This window comes from Cynocephalus volans, chromosome 10 (assembly GCF_027409185.1).
Source record: "Cynocephalus volans isolate mCynVol1 chromosome 10, mCynVol1.pri, whole genome shotgun sequence".
Classification (NCBI taxonomy): Eukaryota; Metazoa; Chordata; class Mammalia; order Dermoptera; family Cynocephalidae; genus Cynocephalus; species Cynocephalus volans.
The window spans coordinates 125392612-125412994 of NC_084469.1; the positions used below are offsets into that span (position 1 = coordinate 125392612).

A 20383-nucleotide genomic window follows, 5' to 3' on the forward strand; every position below is an offset into this window, starting at 1 on the left:
GAGCACAAACCTCACGCTATCTGTTGACACTGCAGTGTGATCCTTCAGGGCCTTTGGATGAAGAATTTGGCTGTGGACCACAGTTAAAAAAAAAAAAAAATCCTTCTGCCATGTTCGAAATATTGGTTAAGGGGGAAAAAGCACTCAAGTGAGAGATATCTTTTGGGAGGGAGGACCATAGCTTCCTCTAAAACCTGTAGCCAAGCTTGTACCCAATACAAGGTAACAAAGCATATCAGAGAGAGCTATGTCATAATTGCTTTCCACCCCTCGAAGAGCCAGGGGATTTGTGTCCTTCTGTATCCCTGTATGTCCTGCTATGTAGCACCGTGGAAGCAACAGAAAATTTGGAGGCAAAGGAACTTGGCTTTGGTCTTAGCCCGGACAGGTCCAGGACCACGGCCACGTCTATGTCAGTGGTTAGACTTCAGTATGAACCACATTGGGGGTTAAGAGATGACACATCAGCAAGTATTTACTTTAAGTCAATTTTCATGAACATCTTACACTTTTTTTTTTTTTTTAAAGATGACAGGTAAGGGGATCTTAACCCTTGACCTGGTGTTGTCAGCACCACGCTCTCCCAGTGAGCTAACCGGCTATCCCTATATGGGATCCGAACCCTTGGTCTTGGTGCTATCAGCACCACACTCTCCCAAGTGAACCACGGGCCGGCCCCTTGATCCGATCTCTTGACCTTGATGTTATCAGTAACATTCTCTCCCAAAGGAACTAACCGGCCAGCCCATATTTTACACATATTAAGCTACACGATGGCTACAACTTTGGTGCCTGGAAACAATCTACCCGGCCTTTAAAGAAATGCACGAAGAGCGAAAAGCGAGATCGGTGTCCCCCAGAGGGCACCGCCCCCCGTTAGCTCCACCCCCACTAGAGCTCCGCGTCCTTGCTATTGGCTCTTTTCCTTGAGCCGTCGGTTGCCGTGGAGACCAAGACAATGGCAACCAGGAGAAGCCAAACCTGGTCGTCCGTCTGAAATCGCGGAGGGGTCCCGGCTCGTGGCCTGACTACGTGCAGCGATAATGGCGCTCTACGAGCTCTTCTCTCACCCGGCCGAGCGCGGCTACCGCGCTGGGCTCTGCTCCAAGGCCGCGCTGTTCCTGCTCCTGGCCGCCGCCCTCACGTACATCCCGCCGCTGCTGGTGGCCTTCCGGAGCCACGGTGAGCCTGTCCCGGCCGGCGCGCGACACAGCTCCCGGCGGCCCGCAACGCCCAGCCGGCCTTCCTGACCTCCTCCCACCGCCCTCTCTAACTCAGGGTTCTGGCTGAAGCGGAGCAGCTACGAGGAGCAGCCGACCGTGCGCTTCCAGCACCAGGTGCTGCTCGTGGCCCTTCTGGGACCGGAGCAAGGCGAGTTCCTCGCCTGGAGCACGTTCCCCGCCTTCAACCGGCTGCAGGGGGATCACCTGCGCGTCCCGCTGGTTTCGGTGAGTGGTTGCGGCCCCGGCCCCGGGGAGCCCAGCTTGGGTCTTAAGGACTCGCGAATACGGAGGTTGTATACGCAGGCTCTTTGGCCTGCACGTACATTTCATTTACTCGGGAGTAGATCTGTTGTTTAATTCGGCTTCTCCCAGATGTCCACAACCCCCAGAAGGTTAGCCATGCTGTCAGCGTGTGTGTCCTGACACAGAATCCAGAAGAGTGGGGACAGCCTGACTGACCCCCATCGCATCCGTGGGCCCGGCCTGATGGAAGAGTGGCTGTGAAAAGTCCCTTTAGGAGCCTCGAAGACCGAGCGCCCTTAAGGCTAGTAGCCCCACGGTGCCGCTGCGTTTGTGCATCACGACACTGTAGGAACGGAAGGGGCAGGCATTTTTATGCAGACTTGACCCGTGGAAATCGGGCCCTGATTGGCTAAGCGACCTCCCCAGAATGTCCTATGGCGGAGTCAGGGCCACCCTGGGCCGCTGCAGCTGTCCGAGGTGAAATTGAAGCATTGTATTCTGTGTAATTTAGTATTTGGATTAGGATAAGTGAGTTTACCTTTATCACCAATTTCCACTCATTTTCTGAAAACATTTTTCTTTAGAAGTGTGAAACTTCTGATTTTCCTTCTTCCAAAGTTGTATCTCTTCAGACATCTCTAAGATGATTGGCCTACAACCCAAACTTGTGTAGGTGGGAAAAAAAAAAAAAATTCAGACTTTTTTCCAGCAACTAAATAAGAGATTTTTAAATCAGATTGGTCTATGAATAACTACAAACAAAATATGATTCAGATTAATTTTCTCTGACTACTTTTTAATTTTATATTTTTTCTGCTGACAAAAGTGCATGCTTATTGTAAAATATTAAATAGTTACAGGTACATATAATGACAGAAAATTAAATGCACACTTTAGTACATGTATAAATACTTGTTAATTCGCCTTTTTCTTTTTAAGGTCTGCAAACTATTTTATGATATGGAAAAACTGTAATGTATTTAACCAGTTCTGGATTGGTGGATGTTTGATTTGCTTGGACTTTTTCACTATTCGGTACAATATTGCAGTGAACAAGATTTTTACTAGATCTTACACCTTTAAACATCAAATTGTGAGGAATTGGAATAGAAGCTGTTTGTTGAAAACGTATAAGCACATAGAATACAAAACAACAAATAAAGTAATTATTAACACCAGGGAAATAAAAAGTAAGAAAAAGTGAGAAAGGAAAAGTGATCATAGTTGTGAATGGGATTTACATAGTCTTAATTACATAAACACTGAGTACTGACTGACCAAAATGAGTTTAACTCTCATTATTATTATTATTTTTTAAAATTTATTATTTTTTTAAAAAGATGACCAGTAAGGGGATCTTAACCCTTGACTTGGTGTTGTCAGCACCACGCTCAGCCAGTGAGCTAACCAGCCATCCCTATATAGGATCTGAACCCGCGGCCTTGGTGTTATCAGCACCACACTCTCCCGAGTGAGCCACGGGCTGGCCCTAACTCTCATTATTATTGGGAGGATGAGAAAAGTGTGTGTGTGGTGGGGACCAGTTTGGGGGGGGGGGAAGCTAAATCTTCATCTTTCCTTGTAGGAAGGAGAGAATGCCTAAAACTGAGAAATCGAGAAGTGCCCATGACAATGTTATTTATTTGTTGTTGTTTTTTGTTTTGATGTCTGACTAGTACAGGGATCCGAATCCTTGACCTTGGTGTTATAACACTACACTCTAACCAACAGAGCTAACCGGCCAGCCCCCCGAAAATGTTATTTAAAGACCTAGAGTTACATTTCTAAATAATCAGGCAAATAAGATAAAAATATTTGCCATGGAAGTTGCATGTTTTTTCTAATATCATTGAACTCTTTATTTGTTAAATGATCAAGTCTTTTATTTTTTTTTTATTTTTTTTTTTTAAATTGATTTTAAAAATAGAACTGGAATAGGAGACACATTTCTTTCAGTTGTTTCTCACTAATCATTATATGCTGCCCATTTTATGCTTATTTATGATTGTAATGCCTTTGGGGAAGAATGACTAGATGACAGGCCAGTATCAAGGCAGACTTTTCACTGTGTAGCCAGCACTGTACTTCCTGTGTTGCACATTTGTGTATTTCCTTTCCACAATTGAAAAAAAAGTTTCTTTTTTATTCAAAACACAAAAAATTAACTTGTTAATTTTACTTTAGATTAGCATTCTGCTATGTGTTAAATGTGTCCTCCAAAAGTTTATGTATTGAAAACTTGACCCCCATTGTAACAGTGTTAAGAAGGTGGGAAATCCAATTACAGTATTTGAAAGGTGAGGCCTTTGAGAGGTGATTGGATCCTGGGGACTGTGCCATTCAAAGAGTCATGAGTCATCATGGGCATGATTCTGATAGCTTTATAAGGAGAGCGAGTGAGATTAGCTCTCTTGCTTATGCCATTTCTCGCCATGTGATACTCTGCATTGCCACCCAAAAGAAGGCCCTCACCACATGTGCCCCCTAGGCTGCGGACTTCTCAGCCTCCAAAACTGTAAGAAATAAATTTTGTTTCTTTATAAATTACCCACTTTCAAGTATTGTCATAAGCAACAGAAAAAGGAGTAATACACATTCTGTGTGTGAATTTTTTTTTTCCTTCTTACTATGAAACTGTGAGCCTATTGAATTTTTGGTAGGAGTTTTTTTCTTTATGTTTGTATATTCCTCTCCATCATACACTTCTGGTTATTTGAGCCTAAAGAAGTAATCATGAAGAAGAGGATATAGCATTAGGTTTCATTCCTTCCTGTTACTTGTTCATTCACTACAACTGGTTATCTGCCTTGATGGACTGCTAGTTATCCTTTTATCTCTGTAACCAGAAACCACTCCTTGGAGAGCACTGCCCATGGTCACCCCCTGCTTCTGGTGTGTGGGTTCCAATTTTAAATCTACAGAGCCAAGACTTCCTCTTGCTTTTATGGTGCTCAGACCATTCATTCTTTTTAATACTGGATAATTTTTTTTTTTTTAAAGATGACTGGTAAGGGGTTCCTAACCCTTGACTTGGTGTTGTCAGCACCACGCTCTCCCAAGTGAGCGAACCGGCCATCCCTATATAGGGATCCGAACCCGTGGCCTTGGTGTTATCAGCACCACACTCTCCCAAGTGAGTCACGGGCTGGCCCTGGATAATTTTATACTATTGGTAAAAGACAAAATCCAAGGTCCTTTTTTTTTTAGTCTTTGTTTTTTTCTTCATTCTAGGCCAGTGTCTGTAAGTAATTTATGACCTCATCACCTACAGTCTTTCTCAGTAAATGATTTGCTTTCTTTCTGTCTGTACTCTTGGCTTGGGAATTGTTTGAAATTGTGAGAAATCAGAAAAACAAGTTAGAAGGTACAGTGGAGGAAAAGACCTCAATAGCACCCGGAAAGATATATGGGTCCATATCTGTCAGTACTACAAATCCATATGCCTGTTTCTACTTCTAGAACGGTATCCTAAGATTTGTGCGCACACATGAAATGGCACATGGAAAAAGCAGCTCATTGCAGCACTATAATAGCAAAAGATTGTAAACAATCTACAAATCAATAGGAGACTCAAAGAAATTGTGGTGCATCTTCTCAGTGGAATGTTACATAGCTGTTATTTTTTTAATGAGGTAGATCTATGTATACTGATGTGGAATCATCTCCCAGAGAAATTGATAAATATACAAACTAAAAATTCTGTATAGAATGCTTCCATTTCTATAAAAATAATAGAAAGCAGTAACAAAAAGACTATATATACACAAGGATACTTCAAAAAATTCATTTAAAAATGGAATTAAAATAATACGAACTTTAATGGAATTAAATGATAATATAAGTAGAATGAACTTTTTGAAGACCCCTCGCATATGGACTTTCGATATCTCTGGAAGGACATGGAAGAAACTGACAACACTGATTGCTCCTGGGGAAGGACCTAAGAGGCTAAAATTAGGGTGGGAGAGAAACCTTTTTTGTACCTATTAATTTTGTACCAGAACAATATAATACATATTTAAGATTTTTAAATGTTAACAACAAATATTTTTATTATTTATTTATTTATAATTTATTATTTTTATTTTTTTATTGTTATTTTTTAAAGATGACCAGTAAGGGGATCTTAACCCTTGACTTGGTGTTGTCAGCACCACACTCTCCCAAGTTAGCCAACCGGCCATCACTATATAGGATCCGAACCCGTGGCCTTGGTGTTGTCAGTACGACACTCCCCCGAGTGAGCCACAGGCTGGCCACCAACAACTATTTTTAAAGGAAAAATTTAGCAAGTGCCCATATAAAACAAAAGCCAAAAAACAGTAGAAGTTTAAAACCAAGTATGTAAAGTGGTGTAGCCACTTTGGAAAACAGTTTGACAGTTCCCAAAAAGTTAAACATAGAGTTAACATATAACCCAGCATTTCCACTCCTTGGTATATCCCAAGAGAATTGAAATATGTCTACACAAAAACTTGTGCACAAATATTCATAGTAGCATTATTTACGATGCAAAAAAGTGGAAACAACCCAAATGCCCATCAGTGGATGGAAGGGTAAACAAATGTGGTATATCCATCCATACAATGGAATGTTTATTCAGCCATAAGAAGAAATAGAATTATAATATATACTACCAAATGGATGGGACGCAAATATATTATGCTAAGTGAGAAAAATCTAGACACAAAACAGCACATACTGTATGATTCCATTTATATGAAATGTCCAGAATAGACAAATCTATAGAGACAGAAAGTAGATTAGGGGTTGCAAGGGGCTTGGAGAAGGGGGTGGGGGCGAGATGGGAAGTGACCACTCATGACTATGGGATTTTTCCCTAGGATGATGCAAATGTTCTGATGGTTGCACAACTTTGTGAATATACTAAGATCTACTGAATTTTATATATTTGTGTGTGTGTGTGTGTGTGTGTGTGTGTGTGTGTGTGTGTGTGTGTATTTGGCAGCTGGCCAGCACAAGGATCCGAATCACATTTTATTTTTTTTTATTTTTATTTTATTTTTTTTTTTATGACCGGTAAGGGGATCTTAACCCTTGACTTGGTGTTGTCAGCACCACACTCAGCCAGTGAGTGAACCGACCATCTGTATATGGGATCCGAACCCGGGGCCTTGGTGTTATCAGCACCGCACTCTACCGAGTGAGCCACGGGCCGGCCCCGAATCACATTTTAACTCAGCCTTGGTGTTATCCACACTGCGCTCTAACCAGCTGGGCTAACTGGCCAGCCCTGAATTGTATATTTTAAGCGTGAATTTTATGGTATGTGAATTATGTCTCAACTTTCAAAAAAGCAGGTAGGTGATAGCCTGGTGATATGCTTACAAGCCATAGTAGTAAAAATTACTGTTGGTTAACTATACCTCAGGCATATGATAAGCATTTTATCATTAGATAATACATTTAAAGTCCTTTGCGAAGTACTTGGCCTGTAATAATCACTCAGTAAGTGTTAGCTATTACTTTTTTTTTTTTTTAAAACATATATTCTCTTTAATCCTTATAGTAACCTGTGAGATAGAGGTTATACCCCTATTTTACAGGTGAAGAAACAAACTCAGAACTAAGTGAGATAATTTGCCGTGGCTCTCAAGTGAACAGACTCTGTACTAGAACTCAATATTTCTTATTGCATATCTTATACTCAGGCCTCATTGCAACAAAATACTTCTATTTTCTAACTCTGAACATAAAGCCAAACTGGCTGCAACCTGTCTGGGAAACTGCCCAGGAAGCCAAGGAAGCAGTGGTTTTAGATCAAAGTTTGACCAAATACTGGGAGGTGGCTTTGCAGTTGCTAATTTGGGAAAATGCCTCAGCAGTCACAAGCAGCCTTGCTTCTGCTTTGGTCAGCTCACCCTGTACAGCATCTTTAATGCTGCTATGGTTTTGATGCTTTAAAAGTCCAGTTTTTGTTGTGATTTTTAACAAAGAAGAAAAAAAGCAGAGTAACCTTTTCCCTCAATGAATCCTGACATGGCTGTTTAAGACATTTATGGATCCAGAGAATATGGGGGCTGAAGGCTACAGGAGGATTCCTGATTATGAGTGGAGATTAACATGAGTACCATGAGTCTAAGACACCCACTTTTTCACATCTTTGAAATCACAGTGTGTCTTCCTGTCTATGGTATCTTACAATAGCTGTTGGCCAGCAGGCAGGCTTGGCAGAATTCTCATCGCCTACCCTTGTGCAAACATCAAAGTTGCCGGCCTCAAACTTGCAGAAGGGGCATCAGCAAATTGAAAGAAAACCCCAGACACACATTATTTTAACCCCTAAGAACCGAATGCAGAGCAAATAAGGGAAAGTTGAAGAGGAATTTAAAGATAGGCTAGCTCTATATAATTCACACCCTGCTTAAGAGCCCAGACCAATGGATTTTAGTTCCCTGTATGAACTGTTTTTTTAAAATACTGTATCACCGGGCCGAGCCCATGGCGCACTCGGTAGAGTGCTGCGCTGGGAGAGCGGCGACGCTCCCGCCGCGGGTTCGGATCCTATATAGGAATGACCAGTGCACTCACTGGCTGAGTGCCGGTCACGAAAAAACGACAAAAAAAAAAAAAAAAAAAAATACTGTATCACCAATGTGCTTGATGGTACAAAGGACAAATTTGCATGGAAAAGTATGGATATCATTGACTAAGTTCAAAAGAATCAGGATGTAAAGAAGTTTTAGGACTTCCTGGGTTAATTTATTTTGCTTATATTTTTTCTTTCTAGGTGAATTAAGATGATATATAAATGTGTGTAAATCTAAAAACTCAGTAAGTGTAAAATAAATAAGTGATTAGAAAGCATTCTGTCATAGTTTAATTGGAAATATTTTTTTCTTTCTTACTGGCATATAAAATAATGGTGCATTTTATAATTGGTGGTATCTTAGATTCATTGAAATATGGGTAGCAAGGATTTGATGAGTCTAGGAACCATGAAGTAGGAATCCCTACGTTTCTGGAGACCCACAGACTGGTTCCAAAGAGTATTTTCAGCTTAAAAAGAAAAAATGGAATACCCAATGTTGACAAAAGCTGTGGAGGCAAGTATATAATGAAATGGACAGTGGTATAAACTAGGAAATTAACCTTTAATAAAAGAATTTGACTCAAAAAGAATGAAAGATATGAAAACAGAATGAACCAAACAAAATTCCAACAAACCATCAGATTCTGAAGAATCCCTGATGGGAAAAAACGTTGCAAGTCAGACCACTCTGGAAACAGTGGCACTTCTTAAATTTACAGCAACTGTTACAGTCAGACGGTATGCTGATTACAAGGTGTCATCTTAGCTCCACACCCATTCTCCTATGCTCTGCCTTTTTTTTTTTTTTTTTTTTTTATTTTAAAGATGACCGGTAAGGGGATCTCAACCCTTGGCTTGGTGTTGTCAGCACCGCGCTCTCCCAAGTGAGCTAACTGGCCATCCCTATATAGGATCTGAACCCGTGGCCTTGGTGTTATCGGCACCGCACTCTCCCAAGCGAGCCACGGGCCGGCCCTATGCTCTGCTTTATGATGCTCATGCCGAGATGCTGTCCTTTGCCCACTGGTTCCCTATGAAGTTTTGCCAGTAGGAGGCATGACGAGCCTTGTTCTAGGAAGGGGAAAAAACTGCAATCAGTTGCCATTGCCAGGGTGATACAAACAGGGACAGCAAGCAAACAGGAAAGAGTAGGAGGCTTCTCTTTCCTTCAGCCTACAGGTTCCCTGTAGTGGGTCCTTCCTCCAAGCTCTGGAGCTACTAGCACCAACTAAGTGGTGCTGCCTTCTTGAGGTCTGAGTCTCAGCTCCTTGAGACCTCTCCTTCAAGCCTCTGGATTCTTTTTTTTTTTTTTTCTTAATTTTATTTTATCGATATACAATGTGGTTGATTATTGTGGACCATTACTGATACCTCCCTCCCTCCTCTCTCTCCCCCCTCCCTCCCGACAATGTCCTTTCTGTTTGCTTGTCGTATCAACTTCAAGAAATTGTAGTTGTTATGTCTTCTTCCCCCCGCACCCCGGTTTGTGTGTGTGTGTGTGTGTGTGTGTGTGTGTGTGTGTGTGTGTGTGTGTGTGTGTGTGTGTGTGTGTGTGTGTGAATTTATTTATTTATTTTTAGCTCCCACCAATAAGTGAGAACATGTGGTATTTCTCTTTCTGTGCCTGACTTGTTTCACTTAATATAATTCTCTCAAGGTCCATCCATGTTGTTGCAAATGGCAGTATTTCATTCATTTTAATAGCTGAGTAGTATTCCATTGTGTAGATATACCACATTTTCCGTATCCACTCATCCGATGATGGACATTTGGGCTGGTTCCAACTCTTCAAGCCTCTGGATTCTAATAATCTCAGCCTCTTCACTTTCTTCTCTAGCTCCAGGCATGGGAGCTGCTCCCTGCAGTTATCATCTCTGTGTTACACAGTATTCCTGTCTTACCTCTTTAATCCTCTATCCTCTGACACCTATGTTACTAATATTCCTTATATTAAATTCCCTCTTTTATCATAATTGTTTTAGTTTCTGTTTTCCTAGTTGGATCGTGATTGGTACAGGTGGACCGATGTGCATTTTCTATTTAGTACAGTAGTATTGATTTCACATATATCTGTAAAGAATTATACTCCTTTTGGATTCCCATACCAGCCAGTCACACACACACAAAAAAATTATCCTCCTTTAACCACCAGAAATCTTTGAAATCAGGGCTCTTATGGGCAATTACAGAAGGGGCACTGAATCAGGTGTCAGCAAAGCCAGGTCCTGGTCTCAGTTCTGTCACTGGGTTCCATACTCTATCTCAGCCTCAGTTTACCCATCCATATACAGGGCATGGTAGTACCTACCCTCTCCTGGGATATAAGGGATATAAAAAAATTGTTCCAAATCATACATATACCTTATAAAAATAAGGTGATGGTGTAATTTATGAATTCTCTTAGCTAGACACCAGTTGGATGTTAGATACTGACCTAGAATTTGTGTTAAAGTATTAGCTCTTTGGATCCCTGCTTTTACAGCTGTTGCACATGCGTTAAGCTTACTTTGAACTACATGTAATTAAATAACCAATTTCATCAATGATCCAAGTGATAACACAGAGACGTAGCCCGCCTCTACCAGCCCTGTGGGGGGAGAGTCTAGGTGGTGACCGGTCATTTGTGAGAGTCTCACTATTTGTGTCATCACATCCCACGGCTGTCCCCCTGCCCTGCTCTCCTTCCCACTCACTAACACTGCATGGGCCTCACTTGCGCTCAGAGCACATGCACTTGCTCTGCCTGGATCACTTCCCCCAGACATTCCCACGCCTCATCACCTTACCTCATTCATGTCTCCAGCAAGCCAGGTCATCCTGAATGTTTTCTGTTAAACTCTACTCTCATCATTCTCTAATCTTATCCAGCTTCATTTTTCTTTGTGGCACTTACTGATGTTATTACTGATATTGTTACATATTTATTGATTGACTTTCTGTCTTCCCAGCTGGGAATGTAAACTCCATTAGGGTGAGGACTTTGTCTGTTTTATTTACCATTATATTCCCAGCACCAGAAATGGTGTCTGACACATAGTAAGACCTTAAAAAGTACTTGACAAATTAATGAGCAAATTTAACAAGTAGACACTAACTATGGTGCTGTTCCAGATCTCTGTCCACTGTGAACTTGGAGTGAAGGTCTGCACACAAGCAATTATACAGACTGACACTCTGGAGGATGCTGCCTTTTTGCAAAAAGATTTATCCTACCCAACATCTTTTTTTTTTTTAATGTCTGGACATTTTAGTCCTGGAAAGAGGACCAGATTTGGAGTAAAACACCTGACCTCAAATCCTGTCTTTACCATTACTAGCTGAACTTCTGGTAAATCCCCTAATCTCCCTGAGCCTTATTTTTCTTCTCTATCCATTGGGAATAATACTGGCTCTGCCTACCTCAGGCTCTATGTTTACTGTAAAGATCAAATGAAATGAGCTTCCCTTTCTCCCACCTTGTTGGAGTCTGGATTCTTCTGGCAGTTCTCTGGTGGCCACTATTCTCTCTTGCAAGCTGAGAAGTTTGATCTTTGCTTCCTGTCCAACCCTAAAGATCCAGAAGGCCTGGATCCATTACAGAGATTTAACGCAACATTGTCTTCCAAGTCTTCCCAGATGCCAACCAAAGAAAATTCACAGGAAGACAAGGGAGCCTCTTTTCCATCCTACTCATAATGACTCAGTAACTTGATCATCAGCACTGGTAGCAGATATCCCTCTGCTACACCTGTGAAGCTGATGGAACAGGACAGAGAGAATAGTATCAAACAGAACAAGGAAGGTAGGTTTCTCTATAACTAAGCCTAGGATAAAGACGTTATTGTCTAGAAGGAAAGAAATGATTGAAAGTTTCTGAAAGCTGAGATATCTTCATCTCAAATGACCTTATGAGCCTGAAAAAGAACAAAAAATCTCTTCTGCACGTAATGGTGATGGTGGAAAGCAAAATGAATCAGTAGATGGAGGATTCAGATGGGAGTGCTGATATACCATAGAATCCTTCTGGGAAAGGATCAGCTGTAGCAACAAGATCCAGAGTTGTGTCGAGGAATCATGTCAGCAGTGGTCACATTTCGGTAACTGTCCTTTCTTGCTGGTCATTTTAGGATCACTATGAGGCAAGATGGTGGATGGCAGGACTGGCAACCAATTTTTTTTAACTGCCTACATATGATTTATGAGCAGTAATTTGTCTTTTTCCCTCCTCAGGTCTCTGTTTTCCTTACTTTCATGTCCATAATTTATAAAATATCTGTAGTTTTAATGCCTTGCTGATTTCACTTAGCTTCCTGTTTCATTTTATTGATTGGTACTAAAAGATGCACAAGGCTTTAGAGTCCTGACATGAATGATGAGATGAGGTCCAACATCAAGAATGTGAAGCAAAGACACTTGTGGTTTAAGAACGTGTAAGTAGGGCAGGCCGGTTTACTCAGTTGGTTAGAACGTGGGGTTGATAACACCAAGGTCAAGGGTTCAGATCCCCATACCGACCAGCTGCCAAAAAAAGTATGAATAGAGCTTGGGGTTTTCTGTTGAGTTTGTTTGGGGAATGCCTAATGATTAGGATTAGGTTTTTATCTATTTTAAAAAGTTGATTTCTAAAGAAACGGAAGACAATTGTGATGTGCTATTTTTTTCATACAAATACAGGCATTTTTAAAACAAAGAAAAAAAACACCAGTAACAACCCTAAAGATCCAGTAACAAAACAGACAGATCCAATGAGACAGCAGAAAGAGGCAAATGCTATCCAAGTGTTTATAGTTGTTATTGACACTTCAGGTTCCTATTCATTTTGGCCTGTGAACATTTGAGAGGCACAAATATGAAGTTCAAGGGTACGTTGTGTCTCTTTCCCCAATGTTGATCCGCTTAACACCTGCTTGTTTTTCTCTTTCTTTTGGTGAGGGAGATAATGTCTGTGTACAACAGGACAATGGGTCATTGTGTATGTACTAAAGTGATGCGGATTCTTCCCAGACTTACTAAAAACCAGGGCCGCTGGCCCTCTCTGGGTTTCCTAGACTAGAGAAGAGGACAGGAACCAGGATGGGAAAATGGACATGTTACATTTTAAACTGGAGCTTCCCCTGCAGTCCACGGAGCATGTTCTTGGTGTGCAGCTCATCTTGACTTTCTCCTACCAATTGCATGTGAGTCAGTTCTTGGGGAGGCCCGTCCTTTCCCATTTGTCTTTTATTTTATTCTATTCTATTTTATTTTATTTGATTTTTTTTGGGGGGGGGGGCTGACCAGTATAGGACCATTTGTCTTTTTTTTTTTTTTTTAAAGATGACTGGTAAGGGGATTTTAACCCTTGACTTGGTGTTATCAGCACCATGCTCTCCCAAGTGAGCTAACCAGCCATCCCTATATTGTGATCTGAACCCATGGCCTTGGTGTTATCAGCACCACACTCTCCCAAGTGAGCCATGGGCCAGCCCTCCATTTGTCTTTTAATAAAACAGAGCCCTCCGTCTGATTTTTAGGAAGACCCACACTGTAGAAGGCTCTTTTCTGGGGTATAGTTTGGGATTTAACTTAGGCAAATCAAATGTTTCTCACTGGAGTTATATTAAATGAGCTATTAATAGCTCAGAGAGTTCTGGGCAGAGTGTTTCCGCATGGCTAAACCAGGTATGTGAGGGCCCGTTAAGCTTCGGCCACAGACAGATGACTCTTAGAACCCAGCCAGAGCCTTTCAAATCTACCAGCAGTTGGTATTGTCTCTCCTTCTCATGATTTCAGAGAATGTCAACATTCATGATGCAAAGTATGGCGTTCCTCCAGTCCTCCTTTGCTGTTCCTGGGTCCCAGTTATATGTGAATGGAGACCTGAGGCTGCAGCAGAAGCAGCCGCTCAGCTATGGTGGCCTAGATGTCCGATACAACGTAAGGGTGCTTCTCGTCATCCAGCTCCTTTGTTTCTGTATATTACTGTTTATCAAGTTTTTTGAAGAGGGAGAAATCAAAGTTGGAAGTAGCATTTCTCTGTGGGTGGCACACACAAGAACTTCTGAAGAATTCTTGCTATGGATTCTTTCAAAATATGGGGAAGGTGCACTTTTATTTGCACCAAGAAAGAAAGAAAAAAATCTGTCTTTGCCTTTATCAAAGAACGAAATTGTTTACTGTGTGGGGTACACACACACATTTGCACATGTGCACACAACCCCGGTGTGTTCCAAGTGATCTTTTTCAGTTTATGTAAAACATTTCCAAAAGAATACAAGCCCCCATTTATTGAACAGATAATGTGTGCCAGCCCTGAGTTGAGAAGTTTACATGCATCATCTCTTTTAATCATCACAGCAACCTCATGAGATGCCTACATTTGTTATTTCCCAGTTCCAGCCACTTGTCCTATCCCTGTTGCCCTTGCTTCATGCCAGCCACACTGGCCTTTTGTTGTTCTTCAAACCCACAAAGCAGCTCCCACCTCCAGGCTTTTGCACTTGCCATTCCCTATATCAGGTGTCCACATAGCTTATTCAATCACTCCATTCAGGTCCTTGTTCAAATGTCCCTGAGCACAGGCCTTCCTTTACCCTTTTCTAACAAATAGCATCCTGCCCCCCTCCAGCATCCCTCACCCAGATTTACTTTCCCTACTGCCACCTGACATGCTAATGATATGTTTTTGGTTTATTTGTTGTCTACTTCAGTGTTAAAAGCACTGATATCTTGTATACTATCACTCCAGTGGCTAAAACAACACTGGGCACATTGTAAGCTCTCTTCTTTTTTTTTTTTTGTTTTTCAGTGGCTGGCCAGTAAGGGGATCTGAACCCTTGACCTTGGTGTTATCAGCACCATGCTCTAACCAAGTGAGCTAACTGGCCAGCCCACAAGCTCTAATTTTTGATATTCAGCATTGATATTTGTTGAAAGAAGGAACTCTCATTTTGCACATGAGGAAACTGGGATTTACTGATTAATTTTCCCGAAGTCCCACAGCTTAAAAGTAACACAGCCAGGAACTGTCTGAGTCCAGAACTCATGGATCCAGTCACTAATCCCTGACATTTATCACAAGGAGGACTATATAAATTGGGTTGAGCTGTTAAAAGTGAAAGAGGAATATTATCAGTTATTAACAGCCGGAAACCAGTACTGTTCCAAATAAACTGGGGTTTATGGTTACCCTGGCTATAACCAACATAAGGGACTGTAAGATATAAAGTTATAAAGATAAGTTTATTTGAACATCTATATGTCAGCTTAACAGGAAAATGGTATTAGACGGCAAAAAATCATTTCCTTCTTTAAAGGATTGTATGCTTAGTATTTGCATTTAACTATTTCCGTGTTTATATTTAAAAGAGGTAAATTAGAGAGCATCTAGAGAAGAGCAAGAAAAAGACAAGGGAGTTGGAAATAAGTCTACTAAAAAAATTAAAGGAATTATTTCTCCCATTTAAATAGAGAGGGATATTTTATAAATAGCTTTAAAACCTGTAAAAGGTGGATATTGACCCATTGTTTCTAGCCCTCCAAAAAGAAAGAGAAAATGGGCTTAAATTGTTGCAAGAGAGTTTATTCATCCTCGAAGAAAAGATTATTGACATCAGAGTAGGCCACCAAGAACAAGAGGGTGGTGTCTGGGATCCGCTTGGGTAGGCAGGAAGGTAGGAGGAAGAGAGGAGAAGCCTTTTGAGTGCTCACACCATGTCCTTCTGCTGTGTCCCAGGTGTCTGTGATCAATGGGACCAGCCCTTTTGCCTACGACTACGACCTCACCCAAATTGTTGCTGCCTACCGAGAAAGGAATGGTGAGTCATGGGTAGAGATCATTCAGCCACTGCTCAAGGGCTTTCCAGGTTAGTGGGGGCAACAGACAAACAGAACTGGAACCCTTGTCATGATAAAAGGATCAAAACCATTGAATGCTCAGTGATGGGAGGCAAACGGACTACTTAGGATTTGTCCTTTTTGTCCTGATCTTCAGACCCTTGACCATCCCCTGCCCCTCACCTACCCACCTCTCCTATGTCCCAGCAGGTTAGTGATTAATTGCCATATTTATCACACCACTGGCTTGATGGTTTTCCTTTTTTTAAATATATATAAGCCTAATTGATCCCCATATGATGCCTATAAAAGAAGCCAAGGACAAAGGACAAATTAATAAAAATTTGTCCTTGGCTTCTTTTTTTTTTTGTCATTTTTTCGTGACCGGCACTCAGCCAGTGAGTGCACCAGTCATTCCTATATAGGATCCGAACCTGCGGTGGGAGCGTCGCCGCGCTCCCAGCCCAGCACTCTACGGAGTGCGCCACGGGCTCGGCCCGTCCTTGGCTTCTTTTACCTTCTTTTGTCCTTGGCTGCTAATGTGGAGTGAGTCACTCGTAGTTTCTATTTTTAATTAATGTCAAAACCAGTGAATGCTCAGTGATGGGAGGCAAACGGACTACTTAGGATTTGTCCTTTTTGTCCTGATCTTCAGACTCTTGACCATCCCCTGCCCCTCACTATTTTTATTTCTATTTGTTTCTCTTTTTATTAATTAGATACTACTAGTGACTCACCCCACATTATCAGCCTCTTAGGAGAATGGAAGCACCCAGGGTTCTGAGTGGCAGGCAGGGTGTGCTCATTCCTTACAGAGCTCTCAGGCACTCCCATGTGCTTCATTCAGCACATTGGCTGGTCAGTGGTCTGAGGTTTTCTCTAAGAGCATCTAAAGTGTTACTTGGCCACCAGGTATGGATACTACACACAGGCATTTCACAAGCGGGAAGACTGCAATTCTGGTATTTCTTACAGATTTTATGTAATACACTAGCAGCATTATTGCAGTAATAAAATTTTAAAACAAAACTAGAAAACATTGGCCTACAAATCAACTTTTCTTTTCTTTATTTTCTTCACTTTTTATCCATATGTGGATTTTTTTATACAGCTATTAAAGTGTAGAAACACTTTGGAATCCAAATTATTTTCATTTTTTAAACCATGTAATGTAAATATTTCCTGACACTGCTATAAAGTTCTAATTGATATTATTTTTAGTGGCAGCATAGTATTCCTTCAGTTAACCATTCAGTAATTGTGGAAGAAAACGCAACCTGTTTCCACATTTCTAATGTATTTTAACGTAAGTATTTTGACAAGTATTTTAGCAGTGTGTTAAACTTTGCAAATGCAATTTCTCTTTCTTTTTGAATTATTTCTTTGAGTTCTGAAGTACAGAATATCCCCCAGAAGTTAAAGAATATTTATAGCCCTCGATTGGCAGGGTCAAGGGGCTATCCTAATTAATGTTTAATGATTATATTGCAGTTACCACCATTCTGAATGACCCCAACCCTATCTGGCTGGTGGGCAGGGCTGCTGAAGCTCCATTTGTGATTAATGCTGTCATCCGATACCCTGTGGAAGTCATTTCATATCCTTTCTGTTAGAGAGCCAATGGTAGTTCAGTTTCCGAAAAGAAAAAAAGGATTCCTCAGTGGTCCCAAGTAGGAACAGATGTGGGAAGCCGTAGACTGGAAATTGCTACAGCATTGTAGCTCCACACAAATGACTCTGTCTGCTCTTCATACAGGAAAAAAAATTCATTTCCTGTTCATATTTCTTTCTGAGCAATTCTAGGTCAGAATCATCCATATTTATGTCTTACTAATCTTTCATTAAACCTTTTATCTTAAGGGTATTTGAAACATTCTTGCCATTTCCCATCTGACCTAAACCTTGATTTAACTTATACTTAAAACATGTTGTCTTTAACTCCTTAACTCTTTCACTTATCAACCAGGATTCTGGGAGATGATAAAGTTTGCCTGGATCCAGTATGTCAGTATCCTGCTTATCTTCCTCTGGGTGTTTGAAAGAATCAAAATATTCGTGTTTCAGAATCAAGTGGTGACCACAATCCCTGTAACAGGGATGCCCCAGCAAGATGTGTATAAGGAGCACTTATCATGAGAAATCTGAAGACTCAGCAGCACCACGGCTACCTCACTGTTGTCTTCTGAGAACTGCCATCTGATGACATTTCTGAAAAGAGCCCAGTGGGCACATGCGGACTTATGTGTTTTTCTCCTCAGAGACAAAGAGCAGTTATTTCCAATTTTGCTGTATACAAATTCTATATCTTTTTTTTTTTTTTTTGGTGGCTGGCCAGTGTGGTGATCCGAACCTGTAACCTTGATGTTATAAGGCTACCCTCTAACTAGGTGAGCTAACTGGCCAGCCCAAATTCTGTATCTTCTAAGCACCTACATCAGGGACTAGTGTGTGGAAAGGTCTGAGCATTTCTGGAGACTATAATTCATTTTTGAGGTTTTGGGTGTTTTTTGTTTGTTTGTTTGTTTTGCTTTAGCCTTGAATTTCAGGAGAAAATTACAGTCAGTTCAGATGTCTTGGAAAGACTACCATCTCTGGTCAAGCAAAGACTTCTTCTCTTGAAATGAGAAACACACTGTGCATTTCTTCCCCCTATTGTAAACCACTTTTTACTCTTTTCAGGGCTCTCTTGTGACAAATATGCACATCGATAGCACTTTCCACTTCTGAGCATTTACTTTTTCTTTTCAGAACTTTGATTTCCAGAACTGAGGTCTCTAACTGGAGAACTGGTGGGGGTGGGGCTCAAGCCCAAGAGCCACATTAACATGTGTGGGAGGATGGGCGACTGGAAGAAACTCACACCATCCACCTGCCCTCAGTCTAACAGACAGTCATCTGTCATCAGCTCAGCTGAACAGCCCTTTATCCCTTCTGTGGCTGGCTCTTTGCCCTGCCTTTTGCCCTCTGTCTGTGCCCCTGGGATGGCAGGCTGAAGTCAGAAGTGCTGTTTCATTCATGTTCCCTCGGCAACAGAGGGGGCAGTAAGGATTGTAACAACAGGGTCTTTCTCTCTGGCCCTCACCCAAGAGCCTGGACATTTGCCACTCCTCCTCCTTGCCTGCCCTCCCCCTTCCTGGAAAGGATGTGGGTGACAGAGGAGTTGTTGTTGGTATTGGCTCCCACTGCCTGACAACCACAGAGTTTATTTGGAGAACTAGCAGGAAGCCCAGCTACTTGTATTTGTCTTGACTGAGGAACAGGGTGCCCATCAGAAGGGGCAGCTTCGGGAAGGATACAAGGAGTGAGGGATTAAAGAGGATGCTAGGCCAGGCAGTGCAATCCAGCCTGGCTATTAGAATGACCAGCAGTCCAGCCAGGTTACCCTCATAGCTAAGCAAGTGTCTACAGGAGAAGAGATGGCTAGAATGGGCCTTTGGTGCACGGGGAAGGCTGATTATTCACCTTCATTCCCCTCCTGAGGAAACCAACATGCCGTCCCCTTAAAGCCAAGATGGATCTGCTTTATGATCCAAGCATGTCATTGGCACTGGAAGGACATAGCCCTTGGGAGCCATGTTTCATGCCCACTCATAAACACACCCCTTAGTGTTACCTCAGTTTATCTTGGAGATTCAGTTTTTATTTCCAAAGCATCTTTTCTTTCAGGCTGACCAAAATAAGAGTTTTGGAAACAAAGCTATTTTGAAGTAGTCAAGCCGAAAAATTCCCCAACACTGGCCCCTCTGCCTTTTCTTTTAATATTTAGGGCTATTTATGTGCCTACATTTTTTTTTTTTTTTTTTTTTGAGATTTAAATGAAAAATGGTTTCTGGTTGAAATCCCAAAAAGGTAGTGAGATATGGAAAGATGGCTAAGGATATGTGTAAACATTGCTTTGCATTTTATTAAATTATTCTAACACAAAATTTGCATGAATAACCCATGATGTTTTGTAAATTTCTAATTAAAATGTTCCAAATGGAAAGTTGCATGTGGCTTTGTAGAAGGAGAGTTTTGGAGGCAGGGAGAATAGGGATGGCAGAGGTTGTACACGCTTCTCTGAGTTACTCACCAGCAGCTTTGCTTTGCCAAGGCTCTGCCCAAAGACCTTAGAGCTTTTGTTAGCTCTTTGGCAAAAGTCCCCTGGTCCAACCCCAAGTAAATGTGAGTTTTTAGTGGAATCCACATGGCATGTGGAAGCCACAGGCTGGAAAATTACAACTGTGTCTGGTGAATATCAAATTATTTACAGATCAGATGTTGATAGCTTCTGAACCTGAATCACACAGCATAGTTGCAAGAGGGAAAAGGTGAGAAACATACAGGATTTTATCTGCTGAGCTATATAACCCATAGGTAAGTCAGGGTTTGAGATAATTGCTCAGTATTTGTGGGGGGAATCCCTAATTTTGCCAAATGGTTAATCCAGATTCTGCTTGAATCAAGTGAGTCTTCTAATGCTGCACTTTGGTCCCATCATGTAAGGTTAGTAAAGCAATTCTCTCTTCTTTCTCTTCATGTTCATGCTTTTTAAAAAGAAGTTTTGGGGGCTGGCTGTTTAGCTCAGCTG

The 20383-nt window shown here is 41.5% G+C and overlaps 1 protein-coding gene and 1 non-coding gene across 2 annotated transcripts; one reads left to right on the forward strand and one right to left on the reverse strand.

Annotated features, from left to right (window-relative positions):
* Window positions 1-950: 950 nt before the first annotated feature.
* TMEM231 (transmembrane protein 231) lies at window positions 951-19749 on the forward strand. Its single transcript, XM_063111965.1, has 7 exons — window positions 951-1182; window positions 1279-1448; window positions 13047-13175; window positions 13771-13914; window positions 15713-15794; window positions 17305-17410; window positions 17769-19749. Exons 1-7 carry the CDS (start codon window positions 1044-1046, stop codon window positions 17947-17949), a joined length of 951 nt encoding a protein of 316 aa, XP_062968035.1. The 5' UTR covers window positions 951-1043; the 3' UTR covers window positions 17950-19749.
* On the reverse strand, window positions 14790-14864 carry TRNAI-GAU (transfer RNA isoleucine (anticodon GAU)). Its single transcript has one exon. It is a non-coding gene; the product is annotated as a tRNA-Ile (tRNA).
* Window positions 19750-20383: the final 634 nt, after the last annotated feature.

Coding starts and splice junctions, on each gene's coding strand:
- TMEM231 (XM_063111965.1), top strand. CDS start 1,044: ATGGCGCTCTACGAGCTCTTCTCTCACCCGGCCGAGCGCGGCTACCGC. Junction 1,449..13,046: donor TGCGCGTCCCGCTGGTTTCG/GTGAGTGGTTGC, acceptor TGGGTTTCCTAG/ACTAGAGAAGAGGACAGGAA. Junction 13,915..15,712: donor GCCTAGATGTCCGATACAAC/GTAAGGGTGCTT, acceptor GCTGTGTCCCAG/GTGTCTGTGATCAATGGGAC.